At 37.4% G+C, this 14,775-nt stretch overlaps 1 protein-coding gene across 7 annotated transcripts in view; it reads left to right on the top strand.

The window, feature by feature from the left end:
* The first annotated feature begins 1,196 nt into the window (after positions 1 to 1,196).
* Positions 1,197 to 14,775, top strand: part of LOC127428059 (protein ECT2-like) — a 44,754-nt gene continuing 31,175 nt past the window's right edge. For 4 of the 7 annotated variants that reach the window (XM_051676099.1, XM_051676103.1, XM_051676102.1 and 1 more), the window contains exons 1-5: positions 1,197 to 1,503; positions 2,593 to 2,837; positions 3,009 to 3,088; positions 10,958 to 11,140; positions 14,616 to 14,705. In XM_051676099.1, the coding sequence (XP_051532059.1) occupies positions 2,708 to 2,837; positions 3,009 to 3,088; positions 10,958 to 11,140; positions 14,616 to 14,705 (483 nt within the window). In that variant the 5' untranslated portion in view covers positions 1,197 to 1,503; positions 2,593 to 2,707. Of the gene's footprint in view, positions 1,504 to 2,592; positions 2,838 to 3,008; positions 3,089 to 6,384; positions 6,481 to 10,957; positions 11,141 to 14,615; positions 14,706 to 14,775 lie in introns of those variants that run through there. The other 3 variants (XM_051676101.1, XM_051676104.1, XM_051676106.1) reach the window with 2 other exon arrangements.

The following is a 14,775-nucleotide window of genomic DNA, read 5'->3' as shown; positions in this document are numbered from 1 at the left end:
CCCTCCCATTGCTCGCCGGTCTATTGCCATAGATAGCGTCCATTTGGTCAAACCACTTCCACTTTCTTCTGTTTGAAACACTCCGGCTGTTATGGTCCTTGATGGTTCTGTAGTCACTTTTAAGTTTTTTAAACTTTTCCTTACACTTTTGGTGGGTCCGGTGGTAGCCGTGTGCGACCAACAGCTGAGACACTTCCTGAAAGACTTTTTCGTTTTGCGTCAATTCATTCGTCGCTAATGAGAGGAACGTCTGCACCTCGTTTATTGACCACGCCGTGGTTTTGCGCACAGCCATTTCTTTTTACAATCCGAAAGTCGCGTGAACAAATGATATTGCTGTCGCTGTTGTTAACTTTAAAACTAGCGGGTTGATGTCCTGTGCCGCAAATCCAGTGACGCTGGTAGTGACGATTCTCTCTGACCAATCAGTGATCTGCAGGGTTTTGACATCACATTTAGTATTGGCTCGGCTCGCTTGGAACCTTGACCGAGGTGGTACTAAAAAAGTATCAGGTACCAGGTACTATCCACAGTGGAAAACCTCCAAGAAGGGAGCAGAGTCGAGTCGAGCTGTACCATGCAGTGGAAAAGCCCCATCAGTCTCTTCAGTGGGCTGTACTGCAGTTTAAAGTGTTTTTGGATCGTTCCGCGGACAAAACATTGATAAAATATCTGTCAAGGAACATTCAGTATTCAAATACTCCAGACAACATGAATTGAGGAAAATCAGATTTGATCTAGGAGCTTTTTACAGCTTTATACCGTGCGTGCCATTGAAGAGACTGTAAGTCTACCCCTCACATCCTCCTTGTCATTCCCATTAAAAATCAAACATGGTGCTAGCGTGAATAAGGTCTATGAGTTGCATTGTGTAGCTTGATTGACACAACATGAAACTACAAGAAGAAAGCGTTCTATTTTGGCTCTCGTGTAACTTTTTTTTTTTTGTTTTTACTCAAAATGAATTCAATTGAAGCATTATGTTTCAGTCAGTGTCTTATTTATTTAGTCATAATGTTGTGTCTGTTATGAAACATTTTTGCATTCCTTCCTGTGGAGGCGCTGACTGCACAGCGTGCATCACCGTTTGAATTTAACAGCCAATCAGAAGCGCCGCCTCGGAGCTTCCGCCGAGCTCTTCACTTTCAGCCAATCAGCGCTCGGCTCTCATGTTTGCCTGCGTTTTTGAATTCAGAGAGTGAGTTGTGTAGAGCCACCCATCAGATAAGTTCTACAATGGACTTAACATTCAAAAGAAACGTATTTTCCTAACTTAATCGTATTTATTTATTTATTTTTTTTGCATGACTTTACGTGGCACTGCGAATCAGTGGTCTCTTGAACCGTGCACTTTAGCAATAATAAACATTAGTTCGGCTAGCATTAACTCAGATTGCTGAGCTGGTCTTGTAACCAGCCGAACTCTCTCTCTTTTTGTTTTTTTCTCTCCATTCATCAAGGCCTTTACCACCAAAATACCTGGATTCTTTCAGCTTTTAAACGGTAAGTTTTCTAAATGCATATGTATTAAGCTAAATGCAAAGTTTTATCGGTAAAATACTTTTGTTTAGAAGTTAGCCACCCTTGTGCTAGCTCATGTCAACCTGCCAATATGCTGACACAAAATTGGTCTTTAAAAGCTTGCCAGATCCTTACAATTAGTGATGTTTTATATGATTACACATTAAAATGTACTTTATCATTCATCCACATACATTGAGGTGCAAAAGTCTATTAGTGAAAATGCTTCTATTTTCACTTTTTGTTATAATTAAATAATAATAAATAAATAAATAAAAATTATATTATCAGCATAACAATATGAGTTAAAGGTTGAGAAACAGATATGAGTTTCAAAATTTCTTTAGTTTAATTTGAGTATTTTGGATGTGCCCCAATTTCATTGCAAGGAAATCTTACTTTTGTATTAAGGAGGTAACATGGTCCATGTCACAAATTCCTTATTTGATTAGTGACTTAGAACCTTTGCAACATTTAACCTAATTCTTCATAATTTTATGTCATAACTTTGTGTTTTCATTTTTAAGGTCATTAAATAAATGCAAATAAATTTGAACAAAATTTGGATTTCTTTGATTTGATTTGAATGAAGCACACTTTCTGAAATCATCAATTTCACCACCTGTTCTCAAATTGTTATGCTGATAATACACGTTGTAATAAGTTTTATTTTAAATGATAAAAAAGTGAGCAAAATAGAAGCATTTTCACTAGTAAACTCTTTTGCACCCTAGTATATATTAGTCTCATTCCCATATAAAAATGTTTTGTTACCCAAACATTCCTTATTAAATGGTGTTAATGAACTTTGAAAGTGTTTCATTTTTATAGAAACACTATACTATAATATAGAATGCATTCAGAAAATAACTGATATGTAGTCAGCCAATGAATTTAATTAGATTATTATTTTTTTTTTTTAAGAATTAACTTTGATCCATTTGGGCATCCAGGGTAATTCTTTTTTTATGATTTATACAGTACAGCTCCTCTCAAACGGAGACAGATTTATCTATATTGATTCAATCCTTCTTGCTTTCTTTCCTACCTATACCCCTCCTTTTCTCTTAGACGCTCGGCTGTTTGTCTCGTTTTTTTGCCGCCCTTGTTCACTGCTTTCCCTCCGGCCTCCTCCAGTGTTTTATATTCTGGACAGGATTGGGTCACCACCCTTTGTCAGAGTGCCATGGCTGACAGCAGCATAGTTACTTTAGGGATGGGCCGCAGCTTGGTGGACTCCTCCGTATATGACTCCCGGATGGCTGAGACCTCTAAGGAACAATTTTTCATGGGTCTCCACACAGAGGAGACAGAGGGTAAGTGAACTGCCCTCCATCTCAATCAACCTTATATCAGCTGACATTTCTGTAGAGCCGACCATTTTGCTGTGGAGGTGCACAATCATAAAAAAAAGAGGTTATTTTCTTCGAAACTACTTTTCCCAAAGAAATTCACCTTTGCCTGTGGCCATTTAAACTCTCTTTCAGATGTTTTGCCCAGAGTTGAGACAAGGGTGGTGTTGGTGGGGGAGGCCGGCAACTGCACAAAACTTGAAAAAGCTCTACAGGTACTGTTGAAAAGAGGCTGCAGCTTTTCCTTTTGAAATTTTCTCTGTAGCCACATAGTTTCCATGATTGTCAGTAAATATGGATGAGCTAAACAAATAGGGTTTAATGTCAGATTTGTTATTTCAAGTTCATTGCAAGTTCAACCGTCAGCTCCAAACTCAGCCATCACTCTCTGTAGGTTAGAAAATTATTGACATTCTTCTAGTCTGATTAGAAAGTCAGATTAAAGTGTTTGGTAACAGGAAGCAATTTTGTGGGAAATTGCCCCAAATAGTGAACTGGTCCAAAGTAGTGTCTAGTACTCTCTTAGATTCATGGAAGATAAACATTAATTCTTCCTCTTGCCTGATTGAGACAATCGTTTATTTTGGGAGCTTACACTGCAGCTTACTTTGCAGCTTTGAGGACCATGGCTTTTCTGATTTGGAACTGGAGTCAGTTCTGGTAAACATGTCGCTGATCATTGGCCTCAGCATTCTACCACTACTGTGTGGAATGTGGATGGAAAAAGGTTGAAAGTGTTAAAACTGTCTTGGGTTTTGGGGAGCACAGGCTAAATTGGGAAATTTAGGCTCGGATGGTTAAGCGAGTGTGTGTGTGTGTGTGTGTGTGTGTGTGGATGATAATTTTTTTCTGCTGACCTGGTCAGACTAGTTGTTCAGATATGAACTGGCCATGCCTTTTCACTGGCCCAACCGCAAAATTATATTTTTTAAACATTTTATATAACGTAAACAGTTTATTTTTTAGCAACATAGTTTTGTGTCAGACAATATACACTCTCTTAGGTACATCTGTACACCTACTTATTCTTGCGATCTAATCAGCCAATCATGTGGCAGCAGTGAAATTCATAAAATCATGCAGATATGGGTCAGGAGCTTCAGTTAATGTTCACATCAACCATCAGAATGGGGAAAAAAATGTGATCTCAGTGATTTTGACCGTGGCATGATTCTTGGTGCCAGATGGGCTGGTTAGAGTATTTCTGTAACTGCTGATCTCCTGGGATTTTCACACACAACAGTCTCTAGAGTCTCTTGAGAGCTTTCTGTTCTTGGCTGACAGAAGTGGAACCCGACATGGTCTTCTGCTGTTGTAGCCCATCCGCCTCAAGATTTGACATGGTGTGCATTTTGAGATGCTATTCTGCTCACTGCAATTGTACAGAGGGGTTATTGGAGTTACCGTAGGCTTTCTGTCAGCTCGAACCATTCTGGCCATTCTCCGTTGACCTCTCTCATCAACAAGGTGTTTTCGTCCGCAGAACTGCTGCTCACTGGATGTTTTTTGTTTTTAGCACCATTCTAAATAAATTCTAGAGACTGTTGTGTGTGAAAATCCCAGGAGATCAGCAGTTAGAGAAATACTCGAACCAGCTTGTCTGGCACCAAAAATCCTGCCATGGTCAAAATCACTGAGATCAAATTTTTTCCCCATTCTGATGGTTGATGTGAACAGTAACTGAGCTGCTGACCCATTTCTGCATGATTTTATGCATTGCACTGTAGTGCTGAAACGATTAGTCGACGTTATCGACAACATGAAAATTGTCGATAATATTTTGTTATCAAATATTCGTTTGATTTAATTTAATGTAACGCGATCGCATTATTCTGAGGCCCGCGAGAGAGCAGTGCAGACTGCGCCTGATTTAGGAGAGGGAGAAAACACACCTCAGGCCAGATACACTCCAAACTTTAAAAACAGCTTAAGGTGAGGTAGATTGCAAAGTGTGAGGAAATTTTACAAAAATACAAAAGAAGTAAATACAGAAGCAATCTCGTCGTGAAATAAAGCAGAGCTGCCGTTCCGCTTAAGCAAAACTTGCTTGTCTAGCGTCTTTAAAGGAAACACCCTGGTGATATATCTTTAATGCATCTTTTATTAAAGTTAAAATAATAAGGAAGCAGGTCATGAAAATAAGTACAATCTCTGACACTGTTATTTCTCAGTGCAGTCAGAGCTGCTCCTATAAGTCACGGGAAGTGACCCGATCTAATGGGGAGAGATTAAAACTGTATCCCGGCTGAATCATAATATATGTGTCACTGTGTGTTTCTTGTCGTAAAGAAAATCGGCAATACCCAGCTCTAATAAGAAGAGAGAGTTTGTTTTTTGTGAGTTAAAGATGGAGCGAAGTGAACAAAAAAGTGAGACAGGGCAGTGATTGCCCATTATACACTGCAACAAAATACTTTAAACAAAATTTACATTAGGAGCTATACTGAAGAAGAAAAAAATTATCTGAGAATGTTGAATATAATATTAAATATTTTAATATATTAAAATATCAAAATCCTTAAAACAAGATACATTTTTCTGAGAAGTAAAATGTAAGATATTTAGACTTGCTTTCAGAGAATCTTCAATATACGAATTTAGTCTACTGCACTGGCATAAGTATAAACGAGTGAAAAAATGCACTTGTTTACAAAATACACTTATATTCAAGAAGTCTAAATATCTTAAAGTAAATGTATCTTGTTTTAAGGATTTTTAGATATTTTTAAATGGAAAACAAGACAAAAACACTTGATAACAGTAGGATTTTTTGCAGTGAATTTCTTTACTGAATTAAACTTAATAAAGAGTATATTTCTTCCCCTTTAATTCAGTGAATGTCATTTAGAGGTATTTTTAAAAGATGATTTTGGCCTCTTTATTGTTAGTATGCACGTTTAAAACAACCTTTTAACTAGGGACACAAGTTGAATAGTCGTTTAAGAGCTAATGATTAATCATTGCTATAATCGCCTGAAATGTCTAATAATCATTAATTTAGTTGATTATCAGAATAATCATTATTTGCAGCCCTATTGCACTGCTGCCACACAACTGGCTGATTAGATAATCGCATGAATAAGTAAGTGTACAGGTGTACCTAATAAAGTGGTCGGTGAGTGTATATTTGTAATTATTAATTGCCATCGGTCGATCCTTCTGTTTAGGCCTGCATACATTTTATATGTTTTTAATAGTTTTTATATGATACATAGAGGAAGGAGGGGTGTTTCTGAAGCTGTATTGTCTTTGGCCTTGTCATGAAATGATTAGACTTCAGATGTAATGTCTTTTAGCAATCTATTCTCCCTTTCGTTATGCATAGACTGGTTGATCGGAGAGGAGCAAGTCAGTAATGCTTCATTATTAAAGTAGCAGAAATTCATCCTGGTCTTTATTTAACATTTGTTTGAAGTTCTCGTCTCAGTTCTGATAGACTGTAAAGCCTTCCTGTCTGGGAAATTTGTCAGCTTTGGGTTGCCAGGTTGACGTCAATTCTTCATTTTTACAGGCCATCACAATAATGGAAGTCCCAGTGGTAAAGATCAAGGAAGGCCAGCCGGGCACAGAGGCATGCGAGAAATTGATAAAATCTATAGTCAATATGGTACGTCTCGGGAACTGGGATCTTTGTATGCTTGAGAGCACCGGGGGAATTTGCGGCATGGTGTACTAAGGGGAATTGGGTGTGGCACCATGCTGTTTAATGTCAGACTCACTCATGTGGTGGTCTGGACTAAATTCTAACAGTGTAATCTAACTTGTTTTTCTGTGTTTGTCCAACAGGAGGTCTCTACTCTAATCCATTGAATTAAGAATAATTAATTCAATCAGTTACTTAATCAATCCCTTACTGATTAACCCCCTTTTTAATTTCGTATGTAAATTTGTCTTTAATTCTAACTGATCTTTATTGTTACCTTTATGTAAGTCACAGAACACTAATTTCTTAAAGCAGTGGTTCTCAAATTGTGGGGCATGTCCCCTATGGGGGGCAGAGGTATTGTACGGGGGGTGCGGAAGGCTACCCTCTGCTGCAATGATGGAAGAACAAATGTGTGTGATTTTCATCTGCTGAGCAAAATTATTTCTAGTTTGTAAGGGGGGTATAACCCCAAAAATTGAGAACTGCTGTCTTAAAGAGATGTTTAGGGTTCAAAGCAAGTTAAGCTTAGTTGACAGCATTTGTTGCATAATGTTGAATGCCACAAAAGTAATTTAGACTCGTCCCTCGTTTATTTAAAAATAAAGGGGCAAAAATTGCAGTTGTAGTAAGGCACTTACAATGGAAGTGAATAGCCAGTCCAACATTAAAATATGTTTTACAAGTATAGCCCCATGATGTAAATATTATACATGTTAACATGATTTTAATATGATAAAAACAAGGATTTGCTGGTGTTAAAGGGATAGTTCACCCAAAAATGAAAATTGTCTCATCATTTACTCACCCTTATGCCATCCCAGATGTGCATGACTTTTTCTTCTGCTGCACACAAAGATTTTTAGAAGAATTTCTCAGCTCTTTTGGTCCATACAATGCAAGTGAATGGGTGTGAAAATTTTGAAGCTCAAAAAAATCACAAGTCAACATAAAAGTAATCCAGAAGACTGCAGTGGTTTAATCCATGCCTTCAGAAGCGATATGATAGGTGTGGGTGAGAAATAGATCACTTTCACATTCTTCTTGTGTTTTTGGTGATTCACATTCTTCATGCATACTGCCCCCTACTGGGCAGGGAGAAGGATTTCTAGCAACTAAAATTGCTTGATCTGTTTCTCACCCACACCTATCATATCACTTCTGAAAATATGGACTTAACTACTGGAGTCATATGGATTACCTTTATGGTGCCTTTTTGCTTTTTGGAGTGTAAAAATGTTGGCACCCATTCACTTGCATTGTATGGACCTACAGAGCAAAATATTCTTCTAAAAATCATAATTTGTGTTCTGCAGAAAAAAGAAAGTCCTACATATCTGGGATGGCATGAGGGTGAGTAAATGGTGAGAGAATTTTAATTTTTGGGTGAACTATCCCTTTAAGGTGTTTACCAGATTAAAAGGTTTATAGGCATTATGCCACACTATATTTGATCATGCTAAAATCATGTTAACATCATGTTAACATGTTTATACAGTGTCTTGTGGCTTTACTTTTGAAACATTGTGTATTTTAACAGTTATGGACTGGCCACATTCACTTCCATTGTAGGTGCCTTACTTAACCATCTAAAGGGATAGTTCACCCAAAAATGAAATTTCTCATCATTTACTCACCCTCATGCCATCCCAGATGTGTATGACTTTCTTTCTTCTGCTGAACACAAAGATTTTTAGAAGAATATCTGAGCTCTCTAGGTCCATACAATGCAAGTGAATGGTGGCCAGAATTTGAAGCTTCAAAATGAATATTAAGGCAGCATAAACGGAATCCATACGACTCCAGTGTTTAAATCCATGTCTTCAGAAACTATATGAAAACTGTGAGTGAGAACCAGATCAAAATGTAAGTCCTTTTTACTCTAAATTATCCTCCCTGCCCAGTAGGTGTCAGTATGCACACAGAATGTGAATTCCTAAAAAAGCAAAAGATGAAGAATGTGAAAGTAAAAGTGGAGATTGATGGTTAAAAAGACCACCTACACCTAACGCTGAATGATACATTTTGAGAATTTAAATTTTTGGGTGAACTATCCTTTTAACTATTTGCTTTTAATATATATATATATATATATACTACACACACACACACACACAGTGCCTTGCAAAAGTATTCAGACCCCTGACCAATTCTCTCATATTACCGTATTACAAATGGTACACTGAAATTTCATTCTGAGTGATTTTGTTTTAAAACACTGAAACTCAAAATCAGTTATTGTAAGGTGACATTGCTTTTTGGGGGGGGGGAAATATTTTTATGAAAAATAAAAAACTGAAATATATTGCTTGCATAAGTATTAAACCTCCACACATTAATATTTGGTCGAGCCACCTTTTGCTGCAATAACTGCTTTAAGTCTTTTGGGGTACATATGTACCAGCTTTGCACACAGTGACGAAGTGATTTTGGCCCGTTCTTCTCGGCAGATTTGCTCTAGGTTGTCCAGGTTGGATGGGTGACACTTGTGGACTGTAATTTTCAAATAGTGCCACAGATTCTCAATAGGATTGAGATCAGGACTTTGACTGGCCACTGTAGGACATTTATCTTTTTGTTCTTGAGCCACTCCAATGTTGCTTTGGCCTTGTACTTGGGATCATTGTCATGCTGAAAGGTGAATTTCCTCCCAAGCTTCAGTTTTTTAGCTGAATGAAGCAGGTTCTCTTGCAGTATTTCCCTATATTTTGCTCCATCCATTCTTCCTTCAATTCTAACAAGATGCCCAGTGCCTGCTGATGAGAAACATCCCCACAGCATGATGCTGCCACCACCATACTTCACTATAGGGATGGTGTGTCTTGAGGCATAGGAAGTGTTAGGTTTGTGCCACACATAGCGCTTTGAGTTTTGGCCAAAAAAGCTCTGTCTTGGTCTTATCTGACCACAAAACCTTCTCCCACGTCGCAGCTGGGTCACTCACATGCTTTCTGGCAAACTCTAGACTTTTTGTTAGAGCACTGAGTTTTGAGGGACAGCCTTTTCTTTGCAGAGCCTGGATGGTGTGGTGCAGCTTCCACTTCCTGATTATTGATCCAACTGTGCTCACTGGGATATCCAAACATTTGGATATTATTTTGTACCCTTTCCCTAATCTATGCATTTTTATTACTTTATCTCTAATTTCTGTGGAATGCTCTTTGGTCTTTATTTTCCTTCAGATTCACAGCCTGACCAATGATCCTTCAACAATGGGTTTTTTTTTATCCAGAAAATGTGATTGCAACTTGAATGATTCACAGGTGGATGCCAATGGTAAAGTAATTGTGTCCTTGTTAGGGCAATTTCTTTCATCGGTGTAACCTGGCAGCTTCCACAGCACACGGGTTGAATACTTACGCAAGCAAGATATTTCAGTTTTTTTATTATTTAAAAAAAAAGAATTATATTTCTGAACATAAAACCAAGGTCACCTAACAATAATTGATTTTGAGTTTTAGGCAGTGTTTTAAAATAAAATATCAAACAGACTGAAATTTTATTGCACCATTTGTAATTCAGTAATATGAGATAATTGGTCAGGGGTCTGAATACTTTTGCAAGGCACTGTGTGTGTGTGGTATGTAATTTATATATATATATATATATATATATATATATATATATATATATATATATATATATATATAAATAAATTAAGGGATGAGTCAAACTATTTTTTTGTATTATTCAACATTGTGCCACAAATGCTGTTGATTTGAGCTTAACTTTGATTAAACCCAGAATGCTCCTTTAAAGCTAATCCAATATGACAACATTTCTCATTGTGCATCTCATTGTTTTTTCAATGTCAGGTCTAGTTGAAAGTAGTTCAGGTTTTCTGTTCCATTGCGTTGTGTTCTGTCTAGCCGTATTTGTATGCAAGAATTAAATTCAGTTCAGTGAGCTTTATTGGCATGACTGTAGTACATACAATATTGCCAAAGCTGTTGATTTTTGTAACCATGAATCAGACTTTCCAGTGTGACATTAAAGTTAGCATCAATAGAACAATGTTAATTGAAACAATATTAATTGAACTGGTAATAATAAAAGTAATAAAGTTAGTGTTAAGTAGGAAAGAAAATATTTATATTGAATTAACAAAAGGTCATGTGGAACAGGGGGCTTATTGGTTGTTCCTCAGGTTGTGGCAGGCAGACACATTTGTGCAAGAATCTAGCCTGTGTAAACTGCCCCTAACTTATGTAATTCTTGTAATTCTCAACTGTGTCCACTAAACCTTCTCTTGACAAATGACTGTCAAAACACTTTAATATCTTTACAATCCCTCATACAAAAAAAGGGATCTTGTTGCGTTTAAGGGATTCTGCGTCTATGCTTATCACAAACCAGCTGATGTGTTTATTGATAAAATAGCAACAATATTATATTTATTCTCCACCACTCCAATTATGAGTTTTCTTCTTCATCCTATCAGGATATAAACACCCCCTGTATCAAGACTGACAATGTCAGAGATTTTGGTGATGGAGAGAATTGTGAGTTCGAGACTGTGTTTGTACTAAAAGACTTCAAGGCTCCAGAATACAGCTCCCTGTACAAGAATGACAGTCGTATCCTGGGGCCTCCAGCGGTGATGTACTGCGCCAGCAAGGGAGAGGTATGACCTGAAATAAAGCAACACAAGCACACACACAATCATAACCTCTCGTTTTTGTTTTCCTAAAGTGGTGAAATAGTTTGACACTACAGTGGCACAAATCAGCATTTGCTTGCTGTCATGGGTTGAGTAAAAAGCTTGTTGAAAATTTGGCTTACAACTGAAATGGATTCGCAAGCAAGTTTGATTGCTCCTGCAGAGCCTGAAAAATGTAGCTAGCTTATCGGAGTGTACGCAGCCGGAGTGTCCTCTCCCTCAGATACCAGAGCAAAATGAACAGTTGACCAGCCAGCATTAGGTACAGGAGGGAAAGATTAAGTCCAACATACAAAAATAGAGATATGACTACAACACTTCAGTGAGAACTGAGGGTTTGTCTGAGTGCTTATTAAATCTGCGATACACTGCTTGGTTGCTACAGTGTGCTGTCCAAAATGTTATCTGAAATGGGCCAGATTCTTCATTTTTGTGGTCTTTTTTTTTTTTTTTTTTTCTGAAGTCTGCTGAAAATATTATTCAAGGTTTCTTGAACAATAAACAGCCATATTTTAGTTGTTTATGGCAATTTCCACACTCCCACCCCTAAGCAGCTCGCACACCAATACACAAGTGCAACGCTACGTCACAGGTACGACAAGGCACATGTATTGCGCGTAGAATGCTTCGTTGGCAGTTCAAAACCGTGAATCTAATTACTGTACAGACAAAAGTTAAATATGAAGATTTATGCTCTTCTACAAAAATTAACAAAGGGACATCAGTGAGTTTGAAGGTTAAAAAATGGTACATTTGCATAAACTGAAAGATTAGAGCAATGTTTATTATGCAATTTCTCTATATGTAGCCTGGGGATTATTCAAGCAGTCAGACAACAAAGTCAAACTTGTTACTGTTAAATTGCCTATACACAATGTATCTTTTAGCCTAAGCTAGTAAATAATGAATTTCCATTGATAATGAGTTAACCCTTTCAAACGTGCGTTAATAACTGGGCCCCGCAGAGTAGCGTCACACATGTGTTTCTGCAACAGCCAGTTATGTTACAAGCTGCCAGATTCACATCGGCTTTTGTGCCGATACAGGCTGTGCTGGTCAAGCGCCTGTAATTTATATTTGCTCAAACAGTTACTCATACAGTCTTTTAAACCACAGAATAAGTTTATTTTATATACATGCATCCAACTTGTCACCAAAGTACCACGATAAAAAGTTAACAGCTTGTATATGCACAGCCATCATATCTAAACCTGATCTTCCCATGCACGCAGCCACGTCTGCTTAGGTGCCGATGTGGTTTTCATTCACACAAACAGCAACTCAAACAGTCTTTTCAGGTAAATAATAAATTTGTTTTCTGAAACAGACAGCCAAACTATCACAAAAGCACCACGATGACAGTTTAAAACTCATATACTCACAGTGGAAACATGCTGATCGAGCGCGATTATCCAATGCACGCAGCCAAGTCTGTTTACATTAGCGCTACACACACAATGTCTGAGAAATCAATAGAAGCAAACCGGACTGCTGATAATATTTGGTCATTTGTTTTTTACAGCTATAAAAAATAAATAAAACAAATACAGTACAGCAGACATAATTCATTTGTTCACGTTTACTATATTATATACAGTATTTTATTTATTTTTTATGACGAGATCAAAAATTAAAATAAATAAAAGAAAAATACATCGTCTACACTCTGCACATCCCCCCCCCCCCCAGCAACTGTGTAGTGCAATGTGCAAATATAACTCGCTCCAGGGGGCACTGCAGGGGAATTTAGACCCTAATTCCAAATTTAGAGGTGCAATATGTAACATTTTTCATGTAATATTCGGCTTTTTTTTGCCAATGTGTGAATGGCTTGTAACGCAAATTAAAAAATGAGCCCTTCCTGGACTTCCTAGGTTGCCTATTAAAGCCTGTAGGCTGATTTTCATGTGAAGGGAGTGGGTCGCTTTTGCCGGGAAAATTCATACGATGTGATGTTTATGCGCGCTCCCGAGAGCCTTGCCTCAGACAGTAGCTTCTCTTCCGCTATTCAACAGCGACAACAGTCTGCAACACTAGGTAATGTTATCTTAGAGATGGAATCCAGCAAACAGCCGGCTCCCAGCACAATACCGACTCCTACACAAACAAACTAAAAAAACATTTATCTACTGAATCCTGTCTGGCTAAGCGGAAACGTAATCGTGGTCGAGCGAAAACTAGAGTGAACATTGGCAGGGCATTTGATTCCTGGAGGGACCTTTTGGGGATCAAAACCGACCCTGAATTGGCGTTCTTATTATTGGACAGGTAACTTACATAACTGCAAAGCATGTGAAATATAGTGCCATAAGGATTGATCTGTGTAATTTTAGCTAACTTGATCTTGCCTGCTGACGAATTGCAAGCTACCTTGCTTCGTAACTTTCAAATAATTTCAACGATCTTCTCTTTATACTAAAAGTCATGTTAATCTCAATGTTAATCTGTAATTATTCAGCAAGGTAAACTACAATAATATATTAAATGAATACTAGACAATGTTCAAGATAATGCAAAAAGACCCATTCATTAGTGTAACTTGGTTATACAGAAAATATATACATTCTATTATTATAAAACAATAGCGCATCGATATATCAAAATGACAGTTGTAATGGAATCACATCAATACTGAATTGTGTCAACATATTTATAATGTGCAGTCTATTTTATAAACAGCTACTGTCATCATCCACCACATTTAGCTAACAGCTATTGATAAAGCTGGCTAGCTAGCTAATGCCGACATAGGCTATCGTATAAATGCAGTCAATGTATCATTCAAAGAAAAGTGATTACTTCAAACTACAGTCTTGCATAGTCAGACCTATATCCACACTTTGTTTTAGCCCTGTTCCAGCACTGGAGAGTCAAATATAATATACAGTCTCAAAGTTTGTAGTAAAACAGTCATAACTGTGTAATTTTAATTATGCTACCACATCTGTTAGCATGATGCTAGTGAATAAAGTTCAGCCTCTTTGTACGTTACGTCATTGTTTTGGTTGATGCTCGCGCCCCTATGGAGTGTGTGCACGATCACGAGCAACAGGTAGATGGCTGCAGTTCACTTAATGGCCACAGGTATCATTAATAACAAGGGTTCTTGAATCTTACATACTGCACCTTTAAGAAGCTGTTTTCCTGAATTTCTCAGCCACTAATGTCACCAAATGGAATTGCAAAAATAATAACTTTTTGAGATTTTCTCGAATGCTCAAACAAAACGTTTTGAAGCCTTGTTTAGACTTTATGGATCAATCTGTGAATTATTAACTTATAGTTGTATAATTGCATATTAGCTGGGATAGATATATTTGAACATTGACTAAATCACTTTAAGACTTCTGTATGTAAATGACCTATTATGATTGGCTGTCCTCTGTGTTTCAACAAAATAAATTACTCATTTTCTCTTTCTTTCCTTAATTTTCTGTAGCCTTTGCCGTTCTCCTCCAGGCCTCTGTACTCTATGACCATGCTGAACTTGTCTCTCTGCTTCACTGGTTTCCGTAAAAAAGATGAAGTGGTGTGTACCAAATTTCCACTTATCCGACACAAAATACGAACTATAGTGCAATTTTGTTTTTATTACTTGC

Source organism: Myxocyprinus asiaticus, chromosome 37 (genome assembly GCF_019703515.2).
Source record: "Myxocyprinus asiaticus isolate MX2 ecotype Aquarium Trade chromosome 37, UBuf_Myxa_2, whole genome shotgun sequence".
NCBI classification, from domain to species: Eukaryota; Metazoa; Chordata; class Actinopteri; order Cypriniformes; family Catostomidae; genus Myxocyprinus; species Myxocyprinus asiaticus.
Note: the sequence above shows the minus strand (reverse complement) of the source record. Positions and strands in the feature narration are given on the sequence as shown.